General features: G+C 41.4%; 2 protein-coding genes, 1 long non-coding RNA gene and 1 pseudogene across 3 annotated transcripts; all 4 read right to left on the bottom strand.

The window, feature by feature from the left end:
• Window positions 1–2486: 2486 nt before the first annotated feature.
• On the bottom strand, window positions 2487–4900 carry LOC115589925 (uncharacterized). Its single transcript, XM_030431103.1, has 5 exons — window positions 4837–4900; window positions 4000–4707; window positions 3513–3641; window positions 3373–3413; window positions 2487–3271 (listed from the first exon to the last, which is right to left on the bottom strand). Exons 1-5 carry the CDS (start codon window positions 4889–4891, stop codon window positions 3152–3154), a joined length of 1053 nt encoding a protein of 350 aa, XP_030286963.1. The 5' UTR covers window positions 4892–4900; the 3' UTR covers window positions 2487–3151.
• A 6982-nt stretch (window positions 4901–11882) lies between these two features.
• LOC115589932 (uncharacterized) lies at window positions 11883–14184 on the bottom strand. The gene is made up of 5 exons (XM_030431110.1): window positions 14105–14184; window positions 13301–13999; window positions 13072–13197; window positions 12655–12692; window positions 11883–12157 (listed from the first exon to the last, which is right to left on the bottom strand). Exons 1-5 carry the CDS (start codon window positions 14148–14150, stop codon window positions 12038–12040), a joined length of 1029 nt encoding a protein of 342 aa, XP_030286970.1. The 5' UTR covers window positions 14151–14184; the 3' UTR covers window positions 11883–12037.
• Window positions 14185–17384: 3200 nt separating this feature from the next.
• On the bottom strand, window positions 17385–18651 carry LOC115589936 (uncharacterized). Its single transcript, XR_003985643.1, has 2 exons — window positions 18611–18651; window positions 17385–18506 (listed from the first exon to the last, which is right to left on the bottom strand). It is a non-coding gene; the product is annotated as an uncharacterized LOC115589936 (long non-coding RNA).
• Window positions 18652–18893: 242 nt separating this feature from the next.
• On the bottom strand, window positions 18894–19846 carry LOC115589439 (uncharacterized; annotated as a pseudogene).
• Window positions 19847–27229: the final 7383 nt, after the last annotated feature.

A 27229-nucleotide genomic window follows, 5' to 3' on the forward strand; every position in this document is an offset into this window, starting at 1 on the left:
TCCTTGGCTGTTCAACTAACTTCTGTCAAAAAGAAGCTCAGGTAGCAGCACAGCTAAATGGTCTCATTAGCTGATGGAAGTCTGCCCGCACCACAACCCCTGATGACTGGAAGAGTCACCAGACTGGGACTGAATACAGCCTCTGATACCATCAGATGCCAGTTTTAAGACAGCATGGGATACAGCATGGAGGTGATTTACAGCTGCTCTGACCAAGACTGCGGCTCCACGAACAATTAAACAGGCTGGGACAGTAGAGGCTTATTTTGATCAAACAAGAGGTGATTTTGAAACGACAAACCAAGGCTGATTTGGTGAGTTTTATTTTGTTTATGGTGAGTTAGATGAAGTGTGTTGAACAACGAGTTAACAAGGCAGTTAAGGTAGCATGAGTCTAGTGAAAGAAACTTTAATTCAGATTGTGTACAGTTGTATTTTTCTGGAAGGGTGTAAAATATCTCCTTAGACATTTCTGCAACACAATACAAAGATGTCTTTGACATAACAATGTAATTTCTTAACTCTCAGTTGTTGATTGTTTAATGCTTTAAACTTAAATTCTGACATCTTACATTTTGCCCCCTTCAAAATGACTCTGTTACTCCGTCTGGACTTCCTGGATTGTATTTCACTGTTTTTGATACCTTAAACAACACCCCCACACAAATACAGTGCCTGTGTACTAACACAGTGTTCTTTGCAGTCTGACTGCCCGGTAAGAACACCTCCGCATCCTGCTCAAAACCACATAGGCTGCTGCAGTGAAGAAGAGACATAGTAAAGCGTCTTCAAGGTCAACAGGTCTCACTGAAATGACTGCTTCATCTCTGAGTTCACTGCAGAAAAAAATATCCTTTAAAATGGCCACTAAATTCAACATGCTATCTGCCTTCCTTCTGCTTAGGAAGCAAACTCTGCCCTTTTCGACATTATTATTGCAACAACATACCGCACAAAGACCTAATCAGTTGGCCAATTCTGCGGCAAAATGTGGCTGCAACTGTATCTCCTGTGTTTTCTCAGTCAAAGTGATAAGTACATTTTTTTTGTTTGTTTTTTTTTGTGAAAAATGTTCATGTTTGTTACCTAAATGGGGCATTGAAAGTCAGTTTTAATCTCTGTAAACCTGCAACACTATAGCCAAGCTTAGCATGAATGCTGTAAGCAAGGGGAGCTAATCTTGCTAACAGCTAATCTTCATGAATGATGCAATGTCTTCCAACAGCCTCTAAAGTTTAGAACATGTAACAGTCTTAGTTACATGTTCTTTCGTTTTAGCCTGCAATCTAGTCACCCATACCTCCTCCAAGAGTCAACTGGGCCATTTACACTGCTAGTGCTCAAAGAAACTAGAAAGATAAGCACAGCAAGTGGATATTTTTTGGTGCTGCTCAGTCAGTTCAACCTGCCACAGGCAGTCAGGAAATACATTGTGTAAGCTAAGTGGTTGATTTCTGTTTAAATTAACTGTTAAATACCTGCCTGTCCTCACCATTAAAAAATATTTGCCTGTGAAAGTTTAGCTTATACTTAGGTGGCAATCCCTAGTTCCCATAGTAATTGAGATGAAAGCAAACGAGGAAGTCAGCTGATGTAGTGAAAACGAGTAAACAGGGATGAAGGCGACATGGGCTAATAGGTCAAACATAGCAAGACTTTCCTGTTTGTAACCAAAGTCAAATCTTCCTTACTTAAACTTACGTCATGTACATAACTGATGTACTTATTTAACCAAAACATGATCTTTTTCTTAACCTCAAAAGGTTGTTTTGGTACCTGAACCTAACCAAACTGTGTGTCACAGTCTTATATGTTATTTTGGGAGTCACTGGCAATCGACCTATACAGTCATTAGGAATTAGGATGTGTTGAAAACAGATCAAGATTTTTCAGGTATTTTCACTCCTGATTTTTTAAGGCTTAATTTACTGTGCACTGTAGTCCCCGGCACTGCTAACTTTGTTAGCTTAAAGAGAGTGAGGACAGCCATGTGCCTTCTCTGACTAACACAGAGTAATCAGCCGTTTTATTTGACTTTCTCATGATGGAGATAGTGCATCAACAAGGGCCATGATCCCTCACAGGCTTCCCACCTACCAACATTTTGAAGTGTGTTCACTGGAAAACCACACTACTGTGGATCCTTGGTGCTTCTTGAGATTAAATCCAGATGTCTTCAGGGCTCTCTTGAGTGCAGTGGTTACCCGGATGTGATCTGATCCAATTGTGGTAAGTGGGTTATTGCATGTAGAGGAGAATGGTGATGTCTTTAATGACTTCAAGCCCACTGTAGCCACCATTTAACCACAACCACATGATCATTTATATTTTATACAGCACACACACAAACACATACACACCCACACACACACACACGCACTCACACAATTTTAAAAAGTGTAACATTATGTATTAAAATCTTCCCTTCTTCCCTTGTAGCATTACATCATTTAGCCTTTTAAATATACTGGATTTGAGCAAGCTGAATAGCATAGTGAAAACAAGGTTTATTGGGAACCAAACTATGCATGGATGGTGTCACTTTTCTATAGCCATTACACTGTGAAACAAGCAATTGTTTACTTCAGAATAAAACGTAGAAGCAAAGCGCTTACATTCACTTTACATTCACTATACTGTATGTGTATGTACCATATTTATGAAGCTGTTTTTATGTGAAGAAATTGTAAAATAATAGTTGACTTCACTTTAAACGTAAAATATGTAAGAATTTAAGCCTAAAACATTCATAAAATATCTAGAATTATGAACAGAATGTGATTAATTAACAGTTCTGACCATATGTCAAAGACATCAGTGTGTTGTACTGCAGAGTTACCCATTGAGGAAAGCATACTAACCATCTAACCCCAAGCCACTTTGTACCTCAAGATGTGACAGACCATAAGCAAGAACACTCCCTCAGTACTCCGACCTCTCAGTCCAGCCAGAGTCAGCTAATAGGAGTGCTAGTTGCATGACTAATTAACTAGCTAATGGCGGCTACAGTTAGCAGTTACTCTGGTGGTATGCTGCCCTCGTATATTTCATGCACGAATTCGACATGTGGCCAATTCTTACATGTTGAACCTTAAAGAGATGTTAAAAATGTAGACCTTAGACAAAAAATACAGCTGACAGACGTCAAGATCTAGAGCTTTACACTGGAGTACACACATTCATTGTTGGTGTTGTTCCTCTGTCTTCTTGATCTGTTGGGCAGGTTGACATTTAAAGCAGCATAATGGAGGTTGTATGCATCTTGGTCACTCTGTCACGAGAAATATATTGAAATTAACAAAACAAACAATTGCTCTGGTGGGAAAAACGTCATATGTAGCAAAGCCTTTACAGTAAATAGATTATATTCACCTGTCCGTTTGATATGTTAGAAGCTGAAACTCTCTGAGATTCTGTTGCAAAACATAGACAAAGCGGTTTATTTAAGCCTTTTTTAATGAATAATAAATAGAAACATTTATTAAAAAATAAATAAAAACAGAACCAGTTACCTGTACATTGGCAGCGGTTTCTCTTCTTTATCTCATACACTGACATGGCCAGTAAAGCAACCAGGATGGTGGTGAACGCTAAAGCTCCACTCAAGCAGTACACAAGGAGGTCAGGGGATTTCTTCTCATCTGCAGACAGCCAAACAAGAGGAGACATTACAGAACTTTTGGGCAAAATCAGCCAGGCTGATAAGTCAGCTGCTCCTTCCTTATTATTAGGATTGAGCCCAGCTCGAAATAATGAGTCCATTAATGTGTTTGACCTCCAGAGAGCCCTTTAGATTTGTAAAATATTCTGCTCTGTGTGTATCTTGGTTAAAACCAAACACCAAATCAAAGGCACACATATCAATGTTATTTCTTTATGTATTATATTATAATATCGGTATTGCCTTGACAAATCCATTATTGGCCGAGCTATAATTTTCACAGTGTGTTGACAGAGCAGTCATTATTACCTCTTTGCTAGAATTATAGCAGTACTTACCTTCAAAGTCCAGCTTGGTCCCGTTTCCAAACAGCATGTGTCCACATGAGGCAACAGCACAGTAGTAGGTCCCAGCATGAGAAAGATTCAGGCTCTTCATTGGCAAGTTGTAGACACAGGTGTGTGTTTGTGTGTCTTTCCTCTCACACTGATCATTCCTGCCTCCATGGGTGTAAATGATTCCTGGATGAGATTCCTGAGAGTGTTTGAACCAGTAAACACTGTGTTCTCCATCACAGGTCCCAGTGTGTACTGTACAGTTTAGAGTCACAGAGCCTCCTGGCTGGATGATCTCAGATGCGGACTGAAGGACTGAAGCTGGGACATTCAAACCTGAACCAGTCACACTGACAGTAACGCCATCCCCAAATTCCAACTGGTATGCATAGCAGCCTACACAGTAGTATGTAGCTGAGTCTGATATGTGTAACTCTGAGATCATTAAGTGATTTTTGCCATTTCCGCTATCCAGTGTGAAACGTGAATTGTTTTTTAATTCATCTATAAAAGTGCCCAGTTTGTCATGTTTATAGAAGGTAGAGATGAGCTGTGGTTTCTGTCCCAGAGTCTGCTTATACCAGAAAAAGTATGCTGCTATGTCCGCCTTATAGAAACACCGTAATGTCACTTTGTCTCCAACATTTCGTGATAAAAGTCCACTCTCTTGATGAACAGACTTGGACAATTTAGCATCATCATTTGTCAGGGCTGAACATAAAAGAGACAAAGAAAAGAGCAGAATGAATGCAACAAGTTCATCATAAAGATTAGAAATTGTATCAAGGACGACTTTACATCATTAAGGATATAAATAGATCCACAAAAGACCAAACTCACCTTTTCTCCACAAGCAAAGACAAGTCAGACATAAAGCAAACTTCAGCGATGTCATCGTGATCAAACTTTCCTGATGAATGTAGAGATCCTCCATGCGTTCTCTCCTCTTAAAGAGAGAGGACTGTGTTTGATTGGCTCACAAGAAGTGACACTGAATGACCTATTTTGGAAACAGTGAAGACAACTCTACTTTAGTTCTTGAGTCTAGACACCTGTAGAGAGGTACTAGAACCACAATATTACCCTTTTACCTGATGTTTAAAATCACTTAGAAGATAAAACTTATAGACTTAATACATCTAGAGTCATTCACCTTCATAAGCCAACATCAACAGCACAAAAATCTCAAACAGGTTTGAATGGGTATTTAGATAGGGCTCTCAGAACCAAACCTGTTCAGAAAGGCACAAGATATATTATCAGACATCTCTCCGATTGGTGTTGAAGATCGAAAAATATGGTCGATGAAATACTGGAAGTTTTACATATGATGCAGGATAAATGTAATTTGGTTTACTGCATCAGAACAGATAAACACATTCCTAGGCACAGCACAAGTGCAAACTTTAATCTGCCACAAATAGATGTTCATGTCATGTAGCAAGCGTTAGGGTATCTCTCTGAAATCAAACGATTAATGAGGGCTTAATAAACTACAGAGAACTGAAACTTTAGTAGAGGCAACAAAACCATTTAGCCATGGGTAAGGTAAAGTCTTCGGCCAGAGTGAACTGAGAAGAAGTCAGGCTCCACTGTTGTTCTGTTATTTACGGAAATTAACAGGATTTGTTAAGTACTTGGGGTGTAGCGGTAGGCTACATGTAAGTTTTTGCTGAAACTTAGTTTGATGAAAGGAGGAAACAATGCTGACAGGAAGAAGATGAAGGTGTGTTGTTGTAGGCCATTGTTTCATCGCATAGTTTCTATTGTTGGCGCTGCTCTGTTGGAGCCCCCCCACCCACACACACACACACATACACACACACTTTCATCATGTTTACAATGCAACAGTTGATTCAATTCGTTCCTATTTCAGAGCACTGCCAAAGTGTTTTGTTATCCCATCCATCCCACTTTGTAATTGGAAAAAAATTCCCAAATCAATGAAACTCCAGATCACTGCTACCTTGCACCCAGATAGATTGAAAGATCTTCAGCCTCTTGCCCTGTCTTCTGCTACCCCGGAGCTGCTCTTCAGAGTCTCATCACTCGTTAGGAAGATCCAACTGGTGGGAAGCCACACGGCTGCCCTGGCAGTACTTGGCCACCTGGCCTGTTCGCTCCACCTAACAGAGACACTGCAGCTGGGACAGCGACTACTATATAACAGTCTGCTGCATCAGCTCCACCACTGCCTTATTGTTTCAAACAACAATGAGAACAACACAGGCACAACAAAGACAGCCACTGAACATTTAATTACGAAATGGTAACATGTCAGTAATGCCGACAGAGATTTTCGTAGCCTTGGTAGTCCGCTTGACAAGATAGAAGGAGATTGATGGGACCCACACCAATGGCCAATTGCCTATTCTTCGCTGTCCTCCTGGGTCGACGCCACCCCGGTGACCTATTAGCCACCCAGATGGCCCTCCCTCCCTCTCTCTGTACAACCAGAGAGAGGGAGGAAGCTCTGTGGGCCAAAATTTAAATATACTTTTTAATCAGAGACAAGAATTGGCCACCGAGCATGCTGTTTCCTAACTGTTCAGAGGCTCTCTGGAGCTTGTGTGTTTTTTTTGTGGTTGTATTGAACAAATAGACAACAATGTAGCTGATGCAGTGGACTGTGAGCCGTGGTTGCTCCAATAAACCACGACTGGCTGCCACAGCTCTATTGTCTCAGGTGTCTGCAGGGCAGCCCAGCAGCAGGCTGCCTGTCCGCCCTTTCAAACAAGGGCAGACGCACTTTTGAGAGTGTTCCGGTGGATGAGTGACCTCCACAGGAGCAGTGGAGGAGCAGAAGAGAGGCTGAAGAGGTTGGTGTGTTTATCCACAAAACTACAACTGCTGAAATCAGACATTACCAGAGCAACTGCATGACAGTTTGAGTCAAGCAAAGTAAACGTATCCAACAAAGCCAACCAATCATAGGTAAGAGTAAGGTGGGTAATGCCATAGGTATTTTTAGGAATAAAAAACTACATATATGTATATTTCAGGGGTCCGTGCTGCAAAGCTATTAGCCTATAATCTAGTCATCTAATGCATTTCTGTAATTTTAGCTTTTTTTCTTCAAATATGTTATCTGGATGAACTTTTGGATGCCATTTTATTTGAAAAAAAGTGCTATCGACCTGTTATAAGGAACCAGAATACATGAAAACACACCAAGGGCTCTATCTTGCACTAAGTGCAATTGACTTTGTACACTGGCGCTTGTAATTCCTATTTTGCATTCGACGCACATTGGAATTTTCCCTCCACAGACGCACGTCCTTAAATTAGGGAATGAATTTGCGCTCCCGGGGTGGTTCAGCGAAAACAGGTGGCATGTTCCGGCGCAAATGTTTACTGGTGCTATTTTGCTGTTTCAGAAAACAATTCCGCAACAGACCAGGAAAAACCTAAAGTCAGTGGCGCTTATTCAGATGCTATTTTAAGGGCGCATGCTTGGCCATAATGTAGCGTGTGCTCAACGTGCATACACTGCTTCTCTCATCTACAAGGAAGCAGTTCCCATTTTTGCAAACCATACAAAAAAAATTGAAAAGATGGAGTTGGGGGAGGAGGAGGAACGGGCACAACAGGAGCAGGTGGTGCATTTGGAGACTTGAGGCGATGCGCCTGAGAGGCCGCAGCAACATCGCCACCCGGTCAATACGGGCATTAATACCTTGCCACATCCCTGACAGTGCGGTCCGGTCTGACAATGCTGCCACAGCGTGTAGTCGGTCTGGATCCTCTGCATCTTGGTGTTTGCACTGCTCCCTCCTCAGCTGGCCCTTACGCACTGCTCGGCCCGTGCGCACTGCTCCCGAGGCCCGGTGCGATGTCCTGGGGATACCAGTCGTAGAAACAATTGTGGCAATTTCCTCCCATGCCCGTTTAACCAAAGATAATTTGGATGGATTTCTCCCATCCCCATACAAGGCCACTTTTACTGCCCTGACGAGAACGTCGGTCTCCTCGCTGTGAACCGCTCCTGGCGTGCGCCTGGCAAATTCGCCATTATAATAGCAATTCGCCATGGAACAAGCGCGCCTGCTTTTAAAGGGAATGTGAGATGACGCTCTGATTGGTTTATTGCACGTTATGCCCAAACCACACCTATGAGTAATGTAGCTCCTTCAGACCAACCCATTTTAGATTTGCGTCAGGCGCAAGAGTCATTTATCCCGCCGGCATAATAGCAACAGCGCCTGAGATCCGCCCACAAAGCTACTTGCGTTTTGCGTTCGATACTTGCGTTTCAGATCGTTAAGATAGAGCCCAGAGTCTATTAAAAATTTGTAAGGGAGGAAACCCCACACCCCTGTTAGATTGTCCCACCCACACATTTAAATGCTTCCTACGCCCATTGGGACAGTGGTGCCAACCCACATGCTAACATTTCTTAGATTAGCATCTTAGCAGGCGGATTAAACTTCAGCCTGAGGTAGATGACTGGTTGTGCAAAATAACCTTTCAAGTAGTTGTTTAGATGTCTGAGTCTGGATCAAAGTGCTGCATTAGCAGAACAACTGACATTGCCATCCCTAGAACCATGCTACAAGCATGGCCATGCAAAATATTTTCTTTGCAGTGGTCTTTGTTATTGCAGCATTGCTCATGACATTACCTGGGCAGATATGTTTTGTCAACTGCTTCTCCCAGGCGCACATACTGTGGCCACTGTTTGGTTGGTTTGGTTTGATCAGTCAGGCTGAAACAAACGACTTCTATGAGATAACATGGTAAGCAGTCTAGACTATCTGCAAATGGCCAATCCCTCGGCAAGGCTGTTCTTGAAGGGTTTTGGCAATACAGTTACACTTACAAAAAACAATACAATAATTATATACATTAATGTCACGCAGTTCTTATATGTTATGCCATTATTTTATTAAACCCTTTTTTAGTCAATAGGCTCTGATTTATTGATATAATCCACTTAAATAGCCTGCATGTGGGGCTTGTACTGTGTGACTGCTGTGCACAAAAACCCTGCAGAGACTTCCTATTTGAAACCACAGAGACAAAAAGAGCAAAGGGTCCTGCAGAAACATGGCCAAGTAGCTGTGAGCTATTGAGAGACACCTTTGACTGTCAGCACACAGAGGTCCAAGACAGTGCCTAACATATCTGGGCTGTGGCGTACAATCAGCACAATGCGTAGCAGCAAACAAACTTAGAAGACATTTTGGAAATGTGTTCATCAATACACCTCATGAGTCCACTGACTGTCTGACAGACATGTTCAAAACTTGCATTCAGATATTATGAGTAGGCGGGTCTGGTTACCACCCTGCTGTGAGAAGCTCGGCCCAACTGAGTCACATCCGCATCAACCATGCTTGATGTTGTCAAAGGTTTGCTCTCACAATTCAGATGGTATGATCTGTCGAAAGCACTTGAGCTGTGTTTAAGCCAGTTATAGTGTTGTTGCTGAGAGTAACATTTGCTCTTTATTTGCTTGTGATGTAACAACTTTCTCACTTTCTGTAAAGATTGACTTTCTCACATTCTCTTGTGCACTCCCCCATCTCTTTCGTCCTCTTTCTCTCACTCATTTATCTAAAGAGAGTCCCACCTCTAGCTCTAAGCGAATGAAGAGGGGACACACTATGAGAGACAAACTGCACCAGACAAAGGGAAACCTGTTTTTTGAACAAGCGCAAAATGTGCTCTCTCATGGCATCAACTCTTGTATGACCAGGAACTGAGACATCATTGCGACTGAGCCTCAACCAGTCAGTGGGAGTATTCAATATACAGGTGTGGCCTGTTGTTTTAGATGATCCTGTGCACTCTCAATTATGAAGGTTTTTGGTTTGTAAAACAAAGTAAAGTGTTGCACCCTTTCAGCAGTGCAGCACTGAAACACGTACAGTTTCTCTGCAGGTCCTCCAACATGGTCGCTGATTTTATTTTAATGGTAATTTTCCACTGTGAACACTCCTTCACGTGTCAGAGCCCACAGAGACCACAGAGTGTGTGGTTGTGTTTGTTTGTTGTAAACAACCGTTATAGTGAGAGTTGAATAGCAGCACATAGGTCATACTGTACAAAGAAATCTTGGTCACTGAAAGAAGTGTTCTACAAGTTTATTGCAGGGCAAAACTTTACATACAACATGAGGGGAGATCTGATAGCATAGAAATATCACAATGTCACACTGTCTCCAACATTTTGTCACATGAAACCACTCTCCTGATGCATAAATGAGGACAATCCAACATCAGTCAGAGCTGAAAAGAAGAGGAGAGAGGAAGAAAAGAGCCAATTGAATGCAATGATAGAAGTTCATCATACAGATTAAAAATTGTATCAAGGAAGGATACAATCAGATCCACCACAGACCAAACTCACCTGTTCTCCACAAGCAAAGACAAGTCAGGTATGAAAGCAAACTTCAGTGATGTCATCTTCATCAAAATATCTTGTTGAATGTAGAGATCCTCCCTACGTTCTCTACTCTTAGAGGGTTGACTGATTGCTTCACAAGAAGGTCTATTTTGAACTATTTTGGTAACAGTGAACACATGTTGCCCCCTCTATTGTCTACTTTGTCTCTTTTGCATGTTATATTCTGATGATAGAACTCGGCTGTGAACCGCTCCTGGCGTGCGCCTGGCAAATTCGCCATTATAATAGCAATGCGCCATGGAACAAGCGCGCCTGCTCTTAAAGGGAATGTGAGATGACGCTCTATTTGGTTTATTGCACGTTACGCCCAAACCACACCTATGACTAATGTAGCTACTTCAGACCAACCCATTTTAGATTTGCGTCAGGTGCAAGAGTCATTTATCCCGCCGGCATAATAGCAACAGCGCCTGAGATCCGCCCATAAAGCTACTTGCGCTTTGCGTTTGATACTTGCATTTCAGATCGTTAAGATAGAGCCCCAAGTGTCAGGAGAGATTCATCATCTGCGGACAATGGCTGTCTGCATTAGATGCACAACATTGCCATCCATTGGACCATGCCACTAGCATGGCTATAAATATACTCATCTTTGCACTTTGCAGCTAATGCTGCTTGTGAAATTACATGGGGGTGTGTATTGTTTCAGCTGTTCTCCTGAGCACACACATAGTGGCAACACTTGAATTGGTATGATCTGAAACGCAACATTTATGTAGGGGGGTATGTTGAGCAGTTCAGACCTGTGCCACCCACAATACGGTCATACAGCAATCGAAATGATGACAAAAAACAAATCAAATTATTGACTGTGTATACATTTGTTACATAGATGTTAGATGTAGTTAACTAATGTTTATTTAACCCTGTTTTAGCTTTTGACCACTGATTTGTAGACATAATCTTCTAAAAAAGTCTCACCATTGGACTCATACTGTGTGACTACCGTGTATGAAAACACTGCAGAGGCTTCCTGTTTGAAACCACAGAGACAATAGAGAGCAAAGGGTCCTAGAGAAGTATACGACCAAGTATACTGAGAGCTCATGTTTGTCAGCCAACCACACAGAGGTTTCAAAAGATGTGTACACCCATCACCTGACCAGCTCGTTCCCACCATGTTTAAGACTTGTATTCAGATATAACGTGTTGGCAGGGTCTTGTTGTCACCCTGCTACGAGAAGGCCAGCCCTGCTGAGTCACATCTGTATCAGTCACTCTCAAAGATGGTTTTCGCTTTGTAAAATAAAGTGATGTATAACCTCCTTTCAGTAGTGCAGCACTAATAGACTGATTTTGTTTCAATAATAATGGCCAACTGGACGCTCTTTGAAGCATCTGAGCCCTCAGACACCACAGAGATATGTTGTGTGTGGTTGTGTTTGTAGGTTGTAAATGTCAGTTATATTTGGGGTAGAAAAATGGCACATTTGAAAGCCCACATCATACTGTGGCAAGAAAGCTTGGTTGGTGAAAAAAATGTTTTACATGTTTATTGAAAGGAAAAACTTTACATTCAGTATACTGAGGTAAAATCTGACAGCAGTGCTCAATTTTTAATGATAAAATGACTTTACATAGATCAGTAGACACATTTTCTTTTAAACAAGTCCAAATACAATATTTCAAGCTCCTACTGCCTAACACCTGAATACACACATTCACTTTGTGTGTCGTCCCTCTGTCTTGGTGACCTCTTGGCCCTGAATTCCCTCAGAGCAGCGTAATGGAGGTTGTCTGAATCTTGTTTTTTCTGTTAAAGAAATATAATTTCAACATAGTGACTGTATAAATACACACCACTCGTCTGACAAATAAATGAATTGTACACACTGACAGCAGCACCTGTACAATTGATCACATTGACATAATAGCGCAAGGAGCACCTTTATACCTTTGTGTGTGACAAATTAACCATTTACAACATACGATAGGAACAAACAACCCATAACAGTTAGTTCATATTGACATATCCACATATGATATTTCAGTGACTTCAAAAATATTCTGATTGGGAACCTTGGACCAAGGAGATGGAATTTCATTTTGGGGTGAACTGTTAAACGATAGGCTATGGTTTGTAAGTTCCTGCGGTATATAACACTCGATAGCTACTGTATGCAGTATTTTAGAGTAATCGTACCAAATCGGATCAATTTGCACAGGTGTTGCTTTTTTCATCCCCTATTGGTCGTTATCATGTTGTGATATACATTGATTTATTGATGCAATACCTCAAAAAATACTTACCCCTGCATTTGGACTCAAGGAAGCTGAAGATCGTGAGTCTGGTTCAGAAGAATAACGATAAAAACCTTAAGAATTCACATAATAAGCTGGCAGTGAGTAGACTGACTACTTTAATGTCTTAATTGTATGTGTTATATACAACTGTTATGATAGAAATATCCTGAAATAGCTTATCAGCATTAGATTAATGCATAAATATGGAGACTAAAACCATCCCATACAGTAACACCTGCACTATTTAACATAACAAAGCCGTCATCATACGGCTCTTTCAGTTAATAGTCAGGTTGAACTTCGAAATTGATGTCAGAAAATCTGATGTTGGTCGACTTTGACAATCGTATCAACTTTAAATGGCTGCGCCTCCGTTATTAAGAACAATAAACTATGAAAAGTAAAAAAAGAAAGTTGGCTTACCCGTACATCCGCATCTGTTTCCTTTGTTCAATGTATATGCTGCATATGCCAGTAAAACCACCAGGATGGTGCTGAATGTCAAAGCACCAATCAAGCAAAACACCAAGACAGAAGAGTCACCCTTTCCTGCAAAAACAGTTGATAGGAGACATAACAGAGCGGTAGACTATTAAGGAGGCATTCAACATAATTTATATCCATATGAAACATCTTTTATCATGTTACTTACGCTCTGAATGCATCTTCTTCTCCTCCCCAAACAGTATGTGTCCACATGAGGCAACAGCACAGTAGTAGGTCCCAGCATGGGAAAGATTCAGGCTCTTCATTGGCAAGTTGTCAACACAGGTATGAGCTTGTGTGTTGTTTTTCCTCCCGCACTGATCATTCTTACCTCCATGGGTGTACATGAGTCCTGGATGCAATCCTTCAGAGTTTTTAAACCAGTAAACACTGTGTTCTCCATCACAGATCCCAGTGTGTACGGTACAGTTCAGAGAGCCTCCTGGTTGGATGCTCTCAGATGCTGACTGATGAACTGAAGCTTGGATGTTCAAACCTGAACCCTTGACACTGACAGTAATGCCCTCTACAAATTCAAAGTCATACTTATAGCAACCTGTGCAGTAGTAAGTTGCTGAGTCCGAAATGCGCACATCTGAGATTGTCAAGTGATTATTGCCATTTCCTGTGTCCAAGGCAAAGCGAGAATGGTTCTTGAATTCGTTCTGAAAGATGCCACTTTTGTCACGTTTATCGTAGGTAGAGAGGAGCCGCGGTTTCTGCCCCAGAGTTTGCTTATACCAGTAAAACATCACTGCATCACCTCTATAGAAGCACTGCAGGGTCACGCTGTCACCTAGATTAGCTGACACAAAACCACTGTCTTGATGCACATATGTAGACGTTTTCAGATCGGTCGTCGGAGCTAAAGGGAAAAGAAATCCAGAAAGAGCACATTTAATTCAATTACCATATTGTCTATGTGTACAATCTGCAATCATAGTAAAAATCAAGTTACCAGAAAACGTACCTATTCTGCCCAAGAACAGATAAGTCAGACACAAAGCAAACCACATGGTGTTCGTGTTCTAATGCTGTGTTGAATGAATTGCATCTCAATATATTTTCCACTCTTTAAAGGGAGGACTCTCTTTTTGATTGGCTAACAGGAACATCAGCTGATGCTGAAACAATGAACACATGATCAGTGCTGTTTTGTATGCTGTGCATTGAAAGAGACCAATGAGGTCAAACGAGTCTCTTTTTTTATAATTTATCAGTGTTAAAAACCATGAGCATTTGTCAGTGGCGAACCGTGCCTATCAGAACTGGGCCTTCTGTAACCCCCCTCCCCCTTTAAAAAATCACTAACGAAAAATATGTGGCGTCCCTGGGCATTTTTAAGCTTTAAGCAAAATATTTTACTGCTCCATCTTCAAAATTGCGTTGTTTTAGTTAAGCACACAGCCACACACACATGCACACAGCCACAACCACACAAAAAGCCACACACACGCACATAGCCACACACACACACGCACACAATCGGACATCAGGTAGACAGTCACTTTCTGAACAATCATTTAGCAAGTGTGTGGAAACAAAATGCAGCCAGTTCAATGAGATGCAACAGTGTAGCAAAACCAGCAATAAAAAATCAGTTCCACTCGCCAATGACGTTCAAACAACAAGCACTCCCACCAGTAGAGCTTCTTCGTAGAGCGTCGAACTGGGTCTGTAAGCCAAGTGTATCGTTTCCAGTTGCAAGCTTGAAAGTGGCATGCATAGCCTACTTTTGCAGGTTGATTGAGCTCAAGGTGTTTAGGCGTTGGGCGGCCTCTTTTAACAATGTCCATCTTTTCATTAAACGGTCATCTTGAAAAGGGCACTGGCAATAAATCCGTGATTATATCATCTCCACCTGCTGTATCAATATCATCTCCACCTGTTGCCATTTTTAACGTCAGCTATCAATCACAACTCGCTAGTTAAGCTAGGTCTCGCGTGACTGAGCAGTGAGCAAGCAGGCCTTCGGACCTTCCAATCAAAGGACGTGAAAATGCTGACGTCACTGGATGCCTGCTAGATGGCCTCGGTGTTTCCAACTCGAAATCTGATTGGTTAAAGCAACAGTTTCATTGCCACTTTAAGCTACAGACGCCAGCACTATCGATTCTGAAGGCGTCAAGGCAGATTTCTTTGACCTTGGCAACACATGATGCCTGAAATATGATTGGATAAAAGTTCTAACAAAAACATACATTAGAGGAAGCAGAGCAACCAAAAGAAAAGCTATGAAATGAAGAGAATAGACCCATGGAAATAATTAAACACATATTCATGGAAAAAAAATATTAAAACATAAGACAGTGATTCTGATAGTGTTTAGGCCAGCAGAGAATGCCTTGCTGGCCCTGACAGCCCACCACTGGCATTTTTGATTGCTATACAAAAGCCTCATTTACATAACTGTTGCTATGTTTATAGACTAGCTGAGAGATACAACCAACGCCATGTTGCAGTTACTGCTGGACCAATTAGCACTTTTTGATATTGCTTTGTTGGCGTTGGTTCTGGATTAGCAGAATTAACTGTGTTTCAGGGGCCATCAGTGAAAGTGACCATTCATGTTTCTTAAGTGACATTGCATTGCCACTTGGGGGGAAAAGGCTGGAAAAATACTGACATGGATGATTACAATTCAGCCTGAAATAGATGAGTAATATTTGAGTCTGAAACAAATTGCTGGATTAGCAATAAAAAACTGACATTGCCATCCCAAGAACCATGCTGCTAGTATGACCAAAACAATAGTATTCTCTTTGCCGTGGTCATTGTAGTTGAGGCAAGTAGCTGGCGATGTTCATGACATTGCCTGGGGGAGGTATATTGTTGCAACTGCTTCTCCCAGGTGCACATACTGTGGCCACTGTTTGGTTGGTTTGGTTTGATCAGTCAGTCTGAAACAAAAGTCTTCTATGAGAGAACATGGTGAGCAGTCTAGACTATCCGCAAATGACCGATCCTCTGCAAGGCTCTTCTTGAGGGGTTTTGGCAATACAGTTACACTAACAAAAAACAATGCAATAATTATATACATTAATGTCACACAGTTCTTATATGAACTATGAATATGAATTATGCCATTATCTTATTAAACCCCGTTTTAGTCTTTAGGCTCTGATTTATTGATATAATCCACTAAAATATCCTGCGTGTTGGGCTTGTAATGTGTGACTGCTGTGCATGAAAACACTGCAGAGACTTCCTATTTGTAACCACAGACACAAAAAGAGCAAAGGGTCCTGCAGAAACATGAGCAAGTACGCTGAGAGCTATTGAGAGACAACTTTGACCGTCGAATACACAGAGGCCGAAGAAAGTACCTAACATCACTGGGCTGTGGCGTACAATCAGCACAATGCATGACAGCAAACAACCTTAGAATACACTTGGGAAATGCATTTAGTCCACTGACTGTCTGACAGACATGCTCAAAACTTGCGTTGAGATATTATGTGTAGGCGGGTCTGGTTACCACCCTGCTGTGAGAAGCTCAGCCCTACTGAGTCACATCCGCATCAACCATGCTTGATGTTGTCAAAGGTTTGCTCTCACAATTCAGTGTGTATAATCTGTCAAAAGCACTTGAGCTGTGTTTATGCCAGTTATAGTGTTGTTGCTGAGAGTTATATTTGCTCTCTATTTGCTTGTGAAATAACAACTTTCTCACATTCTGTAAAGAACGGTTTTCTCACAATCTCTTGTGCACTTCCTCAAGCTCTTTCTTCCTCTTTCTCTCACTCATTTATCTAAAGATAGTCCCACCTCTAGCTCTGAGCGAATGAAGAAGAAGATACAAATTGCACCAGACAAAGGGAAAGCGCAAAATCTGCTCTCTCATGGCATCAATTCATGTATGACCAGGAAATGAGACATCATTGCAACTGAGCGTCAACGAGTCAGTAGGAGTATTCGATAGATGGGTGTGGCCTGGCATGACCTGTTGTTTTAGATGATCCTGTGCACTCTCAATGACAAAGGTTTTTGGCTTGGAAAACAAAGTGGCGTGTTGCATCCTTTCAGCTGTGCAGCACTGAAACGCGTACAGTCTCTCTGCAGGTCCTCCAACATGGCCGCTGATTTTATTTTAATAGTAATTTTCCACTGTGAACACTCCTTCACGTGTCAGAGCCCACAGACACCACAGAGTGTGTGGTTGTGTGTGTTTGTTGTAAACAACAGTTATAGTGAGAGTTGGATAGCAGCACATAGGTCATACTGTACAAAGAAATCTTGGTCGCTGAAAGCAAAGTTCTACAAGTTTATTGCAGGGCAAATCTTTACATACAACATGAGGTGAGATATGACAGCAGTGCTCATATTTAGAAGGAATTACTTTGCCTAAAATGGTCGACACAATGTTGTTACATAGAAACAAGATAGAAATGCAGTATTTCCTGCTTCTACTGCCTCACACTGGAGTTCACACACTCACTTTGGATGTCGTTCTGTCTTGTTGATCTGTTGACCTTGTGTTCCCACAAAGAAGGCATAATGCATTCTGTCTGAATTTTAACAATCCTGTTAATAAAATGTCATGTTTACAGCAACACCTCCACAATGCATTGATCACAATGATATAATAGCACTTATTAAATAGTACCTCTATGCTTGGCAAATTGGCCATTTCCAATCATTTGCAATGGTATTTCTTTTTTCTCATCCCCAATCAGCCATTCCCAACTTATCAATGCCCCGACCAAATTTGAAATGGGAAATTATTTTGGCCTTTTGCCCAAACATTTAATTAGGACTCTGCTCCCCTCAGCGGCATAATTAATGATAGGGCCAATGTTTTGTCAAAGTCTGCTCCCAAATCAATACTTCTATTTCCTGCAATGCCACCTACTGACCTTAATCTGCACAGTTGGGTGCTGGTTTAAGTCGGCAGGTGGCTAACATATCAATAGGAAAGCTTTAAATGGCTCAGTTTACTGCAAAATGACAACATAAAATATGAAGATGTCAGTTGTGTTGCTGATAACATTTGCAACTGATAAAACATGGAGTAAAAAATATTTAATATGTTGAGTTGAGTAATATGTCTGTGTATCGCAGCCGTGTGGCACAGGGACAGTTGAAGTCATCTAACTTTCATCTATTCTCTTTGTAAAAGCTTGTTTATTGGAAGGCATTTCTTTACAGTCAGCATATTTAGATGAAATCGTGTTAACAAAAGCCACATAATACTTTTAAAAGAGCCAGTTTGAAGTCATGTTCTGATGCACAAACACAAAGATGCAACAGCTTTACTGCTTTACACTGAAGTACACACATTCACTCCAGGTGTTGTCTCTCTGTCGTCTCCGTCTGCTGACTTTTTTCTCCCTTGAAACATTTTCATTGTCATCATCTTCATTTTGGTAACCCTGGTCATGAAAAAGAGAAAAGAAAAACAATATCAGGAATAACATTCACAAAACATTTAGTCTGTTTGAATAGTAACATATTCAGTTATCTCAATAGGCAATACCTCATGAGTTGTCGTTGAGGGAGATGAAAATCTTCCTTGAGACTCTGAAAAGCAAATTGAAAATGTTACCATGATGTCATGTTCGGAAAATACACACTATAGATGAAAATGTGATCGAGTACCTGTACAAAGGCAGCTGTGAGTCCTGTTTGCCGTGCACACTATGAAAGCCATTAAAACACACAGAGTGGTGGAGAATGCTGATATGCCAGTCAAGAAATATACCAAGACAGGAGGGTCTTCACCATCTGTAGATCCAGCAAGAGGAGACATTACAGAGCTTTCAGTCATGTTCATCTGACTTCAAATATGAAGTAAGTCTGATAGAAAGTTTCTTACCTTTTATATCCAGCTTGGTCCCGTTTCCAAACAATATGTGTCCACATGAGGCAACAGCACAGTAATAGGCCCCAGCATGAGAAAGATTCAGGCTCTTCATTGGCAAGTTGTAGACACAGGTGTGTGTTTGTGTGTCTTTCCTCTCACACTGATCATTCCTGCCTCCACGGGTGTAAATGACTCCTGGAAGAGATTCTGGAGAGTGTTTGAACCAGTAAACACTGTGTTCTCCATCACAGGTCCCAGTGTGTACTGTACAGTTCAGAGTCACAGAGCCTCCTGGCTGGATGTTCCCAGATGCTGACTGATGGACTGAAGCTGGGATGTTCAAACCTGAACCAGTCACACTGACAGTAACGCCATCCCCAAACTCTATCTGGTATGCATAGCAACCCACACAGTAGTATGTAGCTGAGTCTGATATGTGTAAATCTGAGATCTTCAAGTGATTTTTGCCATTTCCACTATCCAGTGTGAAGTGTGGATTGTTTTTTAATTCATCAATAAAAGTGCCCCCTTTGTCGTGTTTATAGAAGGTAGAGATGAGCTGTTCTGTCCCAGAGTCTGCTTATACCAGAAAAAGTAGGCTGCAATGTCCGCCTTATAGAAACACCGTAATGTCACTTTGTCTCCAACGTTTCGTGATAAAAGTCCACTCTCTTGATGAACAGACTTGGACAATTTAGCATCATCATTTGTCAGGGCTGAACATAAAAGAGACAAAGAAAAGAGCAGAATGAATGCAACAAGTTCATCATAAAGATTAGAAATTGTATCAAGGACGACTTTACATCATTAAGGATATAAATAGATCCACAAAAGACCAAACTCACCTTTTCTCCACAAGCAAAGACAAGTCAGACATAAAGCAAACTTCAGCGATGTCATCGTGATCAAACTTTCCTAAAGAATGTAGAGATCCTCCATGCGTTCTCTCCTCTTAAAGAGAGAGGACTGTGTTTGATTGGCTCACAAGAAGTGACACTGAATGACCTATTTTGGAAACAGTGAAGACAACTCTACTTTAGTTCTTGAGTCTAGACACCTGTAGAGAGGTACTAGAACCACAATATTACCCTTTTACCTGATGTTTAAAATCACTTAGAGCATAAAAATTAAACATAAATTCAACTAGAGTCATTCACGTTCATAAGCCAACATCAACAACGCAAATAGTTCAAACAGGTTTGAACGGGTGTATAGATAGGGCTTTCAGAACCAAACCTGTTTAAAAAGGCAAAAGATGTATTATCAGACATCTCTCCGATAATGTTGATGACCGAAAGGAAGTGACATCAAAAATATGGTCGATGAAATAATGGAAGTTTTACATATGATGCAGGATAAATGTAATTTGGTTTACTGCATCAGAACAGATAAACACATTCCTAGGCACAGCACAAGTGCAAACTTTAATCTGCCACAAATAGATGTTCATATCATGTAGCAAGCGTTAGGGTATCTCTCTGAAATCAAACAATTAATGAGGGCTTAATAAACTACAGAGAACTGAAACTTTAGTAGAGGCAACAAAACCATTTAGCCATGGGTAAGGTAAAGTCTTCGGCCAGAGTGAACTGAGAAGAAGTCAGGCTCCACTGTAGCTTTGTTATTTTTGGAAAACAGGATTTGTTTAGTACTTGAGGTGTAGCTGTAGGCTACATGTGTGTTTTTGCTGAAACTTAGTTTGATGAAAGGGGGAAACAATGCTGACAGGAAGAAGATGAAGGCGTGTTTTTGTAGGCCATTGTTTCATCGCATAGTTTCTATTGTTGGCGCTGCTCTGTTGGAGCCCCCGCCCCCCAAAAAAACAAACAAAAACAAAAAAAAACACATACACATACACACACACACACACACACACACACACTTTCACCATGTTTACAATGCAACAGTTTATACACTTAGTACCTATTTCAGAGCACTGCAAAAGTGTTTTGTTATCACATCCATCCCACTTTGTTATTGGAAAAAAATTCCCCAAACCAATGAAACTCCAGATCACTGCTACCTTGCTCCCAGATAGACTGATAGATCTTCAGCCTCTTGCCTTCTCTTGGTCTTCTGCTACCCCGGAGCTGCTCTTCAGAGTGTTTCATCACTTGATAGGAAGAGCCAACAGGCGTGAAGCCACATGGCTGCCCTGGCAGTAATCCTCCACCTGGCCTGTTCACTCCACCTAACAGAGACACTGCAGCTGGGACACACTACTATATAACAGCCTGCTGCATCAGCTCCACCACTGCCTTATTGTTTCAAACAACAATGAGAACAACAAAGGCACAACAAAGAAAGCCACTGAATATATAATTAGGAATGGTAACGTGTCAGTAATGCCGACAGAGGTTTTCGTAGCCTTGGTAGTCCGCTTGATAAGAGTGAGGGAGATCAGTGGGACCCACACCAACAGCCAATTGCCTATTCTTGACTGACCTCCTGAGTCGACGCCACCTGGGTGACCTATTAGTCTGCTGTACAACCAGAGAGAGGGAGGGAGTTATGTGGGCCAAAATTGAAATATACTTTTCAATCAGAATACAAAAGAGACAAGAATTGGCTATCTAGCGTGCTGTTTCAAAACTGTATGTTCAAAGGCTCTCTGGGGTTATTTGGTTTTGCTTGTGTGTTTTTTTTTTTTGCAGTTTTATAGAACAAATAGACAGCAATGTAGCTGGTGCTTTGGACTGTGAACTGTGGTTGCCCCAATAAACCATGACTGGCTGTCGCAGCTCCATTGTCGCAGGTGTCTGCAGGGCAGCCCAGCAGCAGACTGCCTGTCCGCTCTTTCAACCAGGGGTAGACTAGTGTTGTGTCGGTCGCGAACGTGTCGTTCAAAGGCACGTATCTTTTGAGTGAACGAAGTGAACGGAATCACTTCACGAACTGATTTGCTCCTTTCTCAGTTCAGTTGAGCTCAGCAGCGAGCATGCTGGCCAGGAGTGGGACTGGCGCGACTCACACAGAGAACTGTGAGGACGTGATTCACGTCCGCGCTGTGATTCGTTCATGATTCACGAACCTACTGCACACGGAGAACTGTCGCTGAGGACGTGATTCTCGTTCACGTACTGTGCTGAAAGTGGCACTGACACAGGGCAGAGGAGTTGATTCACGTTCAGTAACATCCGTGTAGCATCATGTTAAGTGATTTTACTGCACAGTAAAAGTCACTCACGTTCGTGAACGTGATTCGGATTCACGCTAATTCAGTGACAGCGCGAACGTGATTCACGTCCTCAGCAGGTCGTTCCTAACGACAGTCACTCACACTGATTCAGTGACAGCGTGAACATGATTCACGTCCTCAGCAGGTCCTCAGCAGGTCGTTCGCGAATCATGTTCACGCTGTCACTCACTCATGATTCGCATCGCTGACGACGTGATTCTCATTCACGTAGCTACTGTGCTGAAAGTGGCGCTGTGTCACTCACTCACTCAGTCAGGGCAGAGGAGTTGATTCACGTTCAGTAACCGTAAAATTAGCGCTGTGTTGCTAACATCTGTGTAGCATCATGTTGAGTGATTTTACTGTGCACAGAGGACACTTTCACCGTGTAATAATTTTAGAGCATGTATACCACTCAAAGCAGCGCTGCGTCTCCCGCGAATGATTGTGTACTATATAGTTCGTTGACGCACCGTCCCTCAGGAGTGAACGTGAACCTCAGGGCTGAATCATGAACTGAATGACGGATCGTTTGGCTGCTTATCAGTTCAGGGAGTTGGAGAGCACTGAACGACTCGGTGAACGAATCTTTTGAACAAATAATTTTAATGAACGGATTCTAGAGATCCAGTACAGTAAAAAGAACTGCCGTTCACATCACTAGGGCAGACACACTCTTGAGAGTGGCTCTGGCGGATGAGTGACCTCCACAGGAGCAGTGGAGGAGCAGAAGAGAGGCTGAAGAGGTTGGTGTGTTTATTCACAAAACTACAACTGCTAAGACCAAACATTACCAGAGCAACTGTATGACAGTTTGAGTCAAGCAAAGAAAACATATCCAAAAACGCCAACCAATCAGAGGTAAGAGGTGGGTAATGCCATAGGAATTTTCAGCCATAAAAAAAACCAAACAAACATATATGTATATATCAGGGGCCCGTGCTGCAAAGCTATTAGCCTATAATCTAGTCATCAAATACATTTCTGTAATTTTAGCTTTTTCTCTTTCTCTATGTTATCAGCATGTACTACCAAATGTTTTCATAATGTTGCCATTTTATTTGGAATAAAGCGCTATCGACCTGTTATAAGGAACCAGAATACATGAAAACACACCAACACCATTAAAATGTGCAAAGGAAGAACCCCCACACCCTTGTTAGATTGTCCCACCCACATTTTTAAATGCTTCTTACGCCCATGGGGACAGTGGTGCCAACCCACATGCTAACATTTCTTAGATTAGCATGTTAGCAGGCAGATTAAACTTCAGCCTGAGGTAGATGACTGTTTGTGCAAAATAACCTGTCAAGTAGTTGTTTAGATGTCTGAGTCTGGATCAGAGTGCTGGATTAGCAGAACAACTAACATTGCCATCACTGGTACCATGCTGCTAGCGTGGCCATTCAAAATATTTCCTATGCAGTGGTTGTTGTTGCAGCATTGCTCATGACTTTACCTGGGAAGGTATTTTGTTTCAACTGCTTCTCCCAGGCACTCATACTGTGGTTGGTTTGGTTTGATCATTAATGCTGAATCAAAATACTTGAAGACTATGAGACTTTGAAAGAACATGATTAGCAGTTAAGACAGCAAATGGCCACTCCCTCTGCAAGGCTGTTCTTGAGGGGTTTTGGCAAAACAGTTACACTAACAAAAAAACAATGTAAAAATTATATACATTAATGTCACATAGTTCTCACATGTTCTAGTCATTATTTCATTGAACCCTGTTTTAGTCTTTAGGCTCAGATTTATTGATATAATCCCCTAATATAGCCTGCATGTTGGGCTTGTACTGTGTGACTGCTGTGCATGAAAACACTGCAGAGACTTCCTATTTGAAAACCACAGAGACAAAGAGAGCAAAAGGTCCTACAGAAACATGGCCAAGTATGCTGAGAGCTGTTGAGAGACTGTCAAACACACCGAGGCCAGAGAAAGTGCCTAACATCTCTGGGCTGTGGCGTACAATCAGCACAAGGCGTAACAGCAAACAGTGTTCTCAATACACCTCATGAGTCCACTGACTGTCTGACAGACATGCTCAAAACTTGCATTCAGATATTATGTGTAGGCGGGACTGGTTACCACGCTGCTGTGAGAAGCTCAGCCCTACTGAGTCACATCCGCATCAACCATGCTTGATGTTGTCAACGTTTTACTCTCACAATTCAGAGAGTATAATCAGTGTTGTTTCTGAGCTATATTTGCTCTTTATTTGCTTGTGAAATAACAACTTTCTCACATTCTGTAAAGATCGGCTTTCTCACATTCTCTTGTGCACTTGGTCAAGCTCTTTCGTCCTCTTTCTCTCACTCATTTATCTGAAGAGAGTCCCACCTCTAGCTCTGAGCGAATGAAGAGGGGGAACACTGTGAGAGACAAATTGCAACAGACAAAGTAAAGTGTTGCATCCTTTCAGCAGTGCAACACTGAAACACGTACAGTCTCTCTGCAGGTCCTCCAACATGGTCACTGATTTTATTTTTTATTATATATATTTTAATGGTAATTTTCCACTGTGAACACTCCTTCACGTGTCAGAGCCCACAGAGACCACAGAGTGTGTGGTTGTGTTTGTTCATTGTAAACAACAGCTATAGCGAGAGTTGAAAAGCAGCACATAGGACAAAGAAATCTTGGTCCCTGAAGGCAAGTTTATTGCAGGGCAGAACTTAACATACAACATGAGGTGAGATTTGACAGCAGTGCTCATGTTTAGAAGGAATTACTTTGCATAGAATGGTCGACACAATGTTGTTAAACAGAAACAATATATACATACAATATTTCCTGCTTTTGCTGCCTCACACTGGAGTTCACACACTCACTTTGGATGTCGTCCTGTTATGTTGATCTGTTGACCTTGTGTTCCCACAAAGACAGCATAATGCATTCTGTCTGAATCTCAACAATACAGCTAATAACATGTCATTTTTACACCTGCACAATGCATTGATCACAATGACATAACAGTACGTATAAAGTAGTACCTCTGTGCGTGACAAATTAGCCGTTTTGCAATGGTGTTTCCCAAAATTATCAACGACCCAACCCAATTTGAAATGGGAAATTATTTTGGCCTTTTGCCCAAACTTTTAATTAGGACTCTGTTCTCCTCAGCGACGTAATAAGAGTTAGGGTTGATGTTTTGGCAAAGTCTGCTCCCAAATCAAGACTTCTGTTTCCTGCAATGCTGCGTACTGACCTTAATCGGCACCATTGGGTGCTGGTTTAGGGCAATAGGTGGCTAACATATCAATGGGAAACCTTTGAATGGCTCAGTTTACAACAAAATGATGACAGGAAAATGTTACTGATAACATTTTGCAACGTATAAACCATGGAGTTAAAAGTATGTAATATATTGAGGTCTGTGTATCGCAGCAATAGGGAAACAGAGACGTTTGAAGTCATCTCGCTTTCACCTATTGTCTTTGTAAAAGCTTGTTTAATCAGTTTATTAGAAGGCATTTTTGACAGTCAGCATATTAAGGTCAAATAATATTCACAAAAGCGATATTATCATTTAAAAAGAGTCAGTATGAAGTCATGTTCTGCTGCACGAAGACAAAGATGAAACAGCTCTACTGCTTTACACTGAAGTACACACATTCACTCCAGGTGTTGTCTCTCAGTCGTCTCCGTCTGTTTACCCTGTTCTCCATTGAAACATTCTCATATTCATCATCTTCATTTTGGTAACCCTGGTGATGGAAAAGAGAAAAGAAAAACGATATCAGGAATAACATTCACAAAACATTTAGTCAATTTGAATGGTAACATATTTAGTTGTCTCAATAGGTAATACCTCATGAGTTGTTGTTGAGGGAGATGAAAATCTTCCCCGAGACTCTGAAAAGCAAAATGAAAATGTTACCATAATGTCATGTTCAGAAAGTAAAAACTATAGATGAAAACATGATTAATTACCTGTACAAAGGCAGCTGTGTCTCCTGTTCATCATGCACACTATGAAAGCCATTAAAACACACAGGCTGGTGGAGAATGCTGATGTGCCAGTCAAGAAATACACCAAGTCTTCATCACTTGTAGATCCTGACGGCAGGAGACATTACAGAGCTTTCAGTCATGTTCATCTGAGATTAAATATGAATTAATAATCTTTGAAATAAATCAGTCAGACAGTCTGGTGAAAGTAACTTACCCGCAAAATCCAGCTTGGTCCCGTTTCCAAACAGCATGTGTCCACATGAAGCAACAGCACAGTAGTAGGTCCCAGCATGAGAAAGATTCAGGCTTTTTATTGACAAGTTGTAGACACAGGTGTGTGTTTGTGTGTTGTCTTTCCTCTCACACTGATCATTCCTGCCTCCATGGGTGTAAACGACTCCTGGATGAGATTCTTGAGAGTGTTTGAACCAGTAAACACTGTGTTCTCCATCACAGGTCCCAGGGTGTACTGTGCAGTTTAGAGTCACAGAGCCTCCTGGCTGGATGATCTCAGATGCTGACTGATGGACCCAAGCTGGGATGTTCAAACCTGGGCTCTTTACATGGATAACAATGCCCTCTATGAAGTTAAACATATATGACGAGCCACTTATGCAGAAATAAGTACCTGCATCTAAACTTTGCACGTAAGAGATCTTCAGCGGATTTTTACCAGGGGTACTTTCAAGACTGAAGCGTGGATCATTCACAAATTCACCAAACAGAGTGGCATTTTTAGCATGCTTATACACTTTAGACAGAGGTTGTGGTTTCTGTCCTGGAGCTTGTTTAAACCAATACAACATAATTACTAAACCATCTTCATAGGAACATTCCAAAGTCACAGGTTCACCAACGCTAATTGATATGAAACGCAAAGATGATGACAGTGTTAGAGCAGTCACATCCGCTGAGGAGAAAATGGAGAACAAACAAATGCACAGTTAAACCATACTGTAACACACAGAACAGAACAGAACATATAAAAAATCACCAGAGATAATATGCAGTTTCAAAAGATAGAACTTACCCATTGTCCACAAAAGCAGACATGTCATATGCAAAGCAAACTTCGGAGGTGTCATGTTGTTGAAATTGCCGTTGCTGTTTGAGGGAATGTCTGTACGTTCTCTTCTTTTCATAGACAAGATTGTTTT

The sequence above is a fragment of the Sparus aurata genome, chromosome 10 (genome assembly GCF_900880675.1).
Source record: "Sparus aurata chromosome 10, fSpaAur1.1, whole genome shotgun sequence".
Classification (NCBI taxonomy): Eukaryota; Metazoa; Chordata; class Actinopteri; order Spariformes; family Sparidae; genus Sparus; species Sparus aurata.

Coding starts and splice junctions, on each gene's coding strand:
- LOC115589925 (XM_030431103.1), bottom strand. CDS start 4,891: ATGACATCGCTGAAGTTTGCTTTATGTCTGACTTGTCTTTGCTTGTGG. Junction 4,708..4,836: donor TCTTTGCTTGTGGAGAAAAG/GTGAGTTTGGTC, acceptor TTTTATGTTCAG/CCCTGACAAATGATGATGCT. Junction 3,414..3,512: donor AAACCGCTGCCAATGTACAG/GTAACTGGTTCT, acceptor GTTTTGCAACAG/AATCTCAGAGAGTTTCAGCT.
- LOC115589932 (XM_030431110.1), bottom strand. CDS start 14,150: ATGTGGTTTGCTTTGTGTCTGACTTATCTGTTCTTGGGCAGAATAG. Junction 14,000..14,104: donor TCTGTTCTTGGGCAGAATAG/GTACGTTTTCTG, acceptor TTTTCCCTTTAG/CTCCGACGACCGATCTGAAA. Junction 12,693..13,071: donor AAACAGATGCGGATGTACGG/GTAAGCCAACTT, acceptor CTTCTGAACCAG/ACTCACGATCTTCAGCTTCC.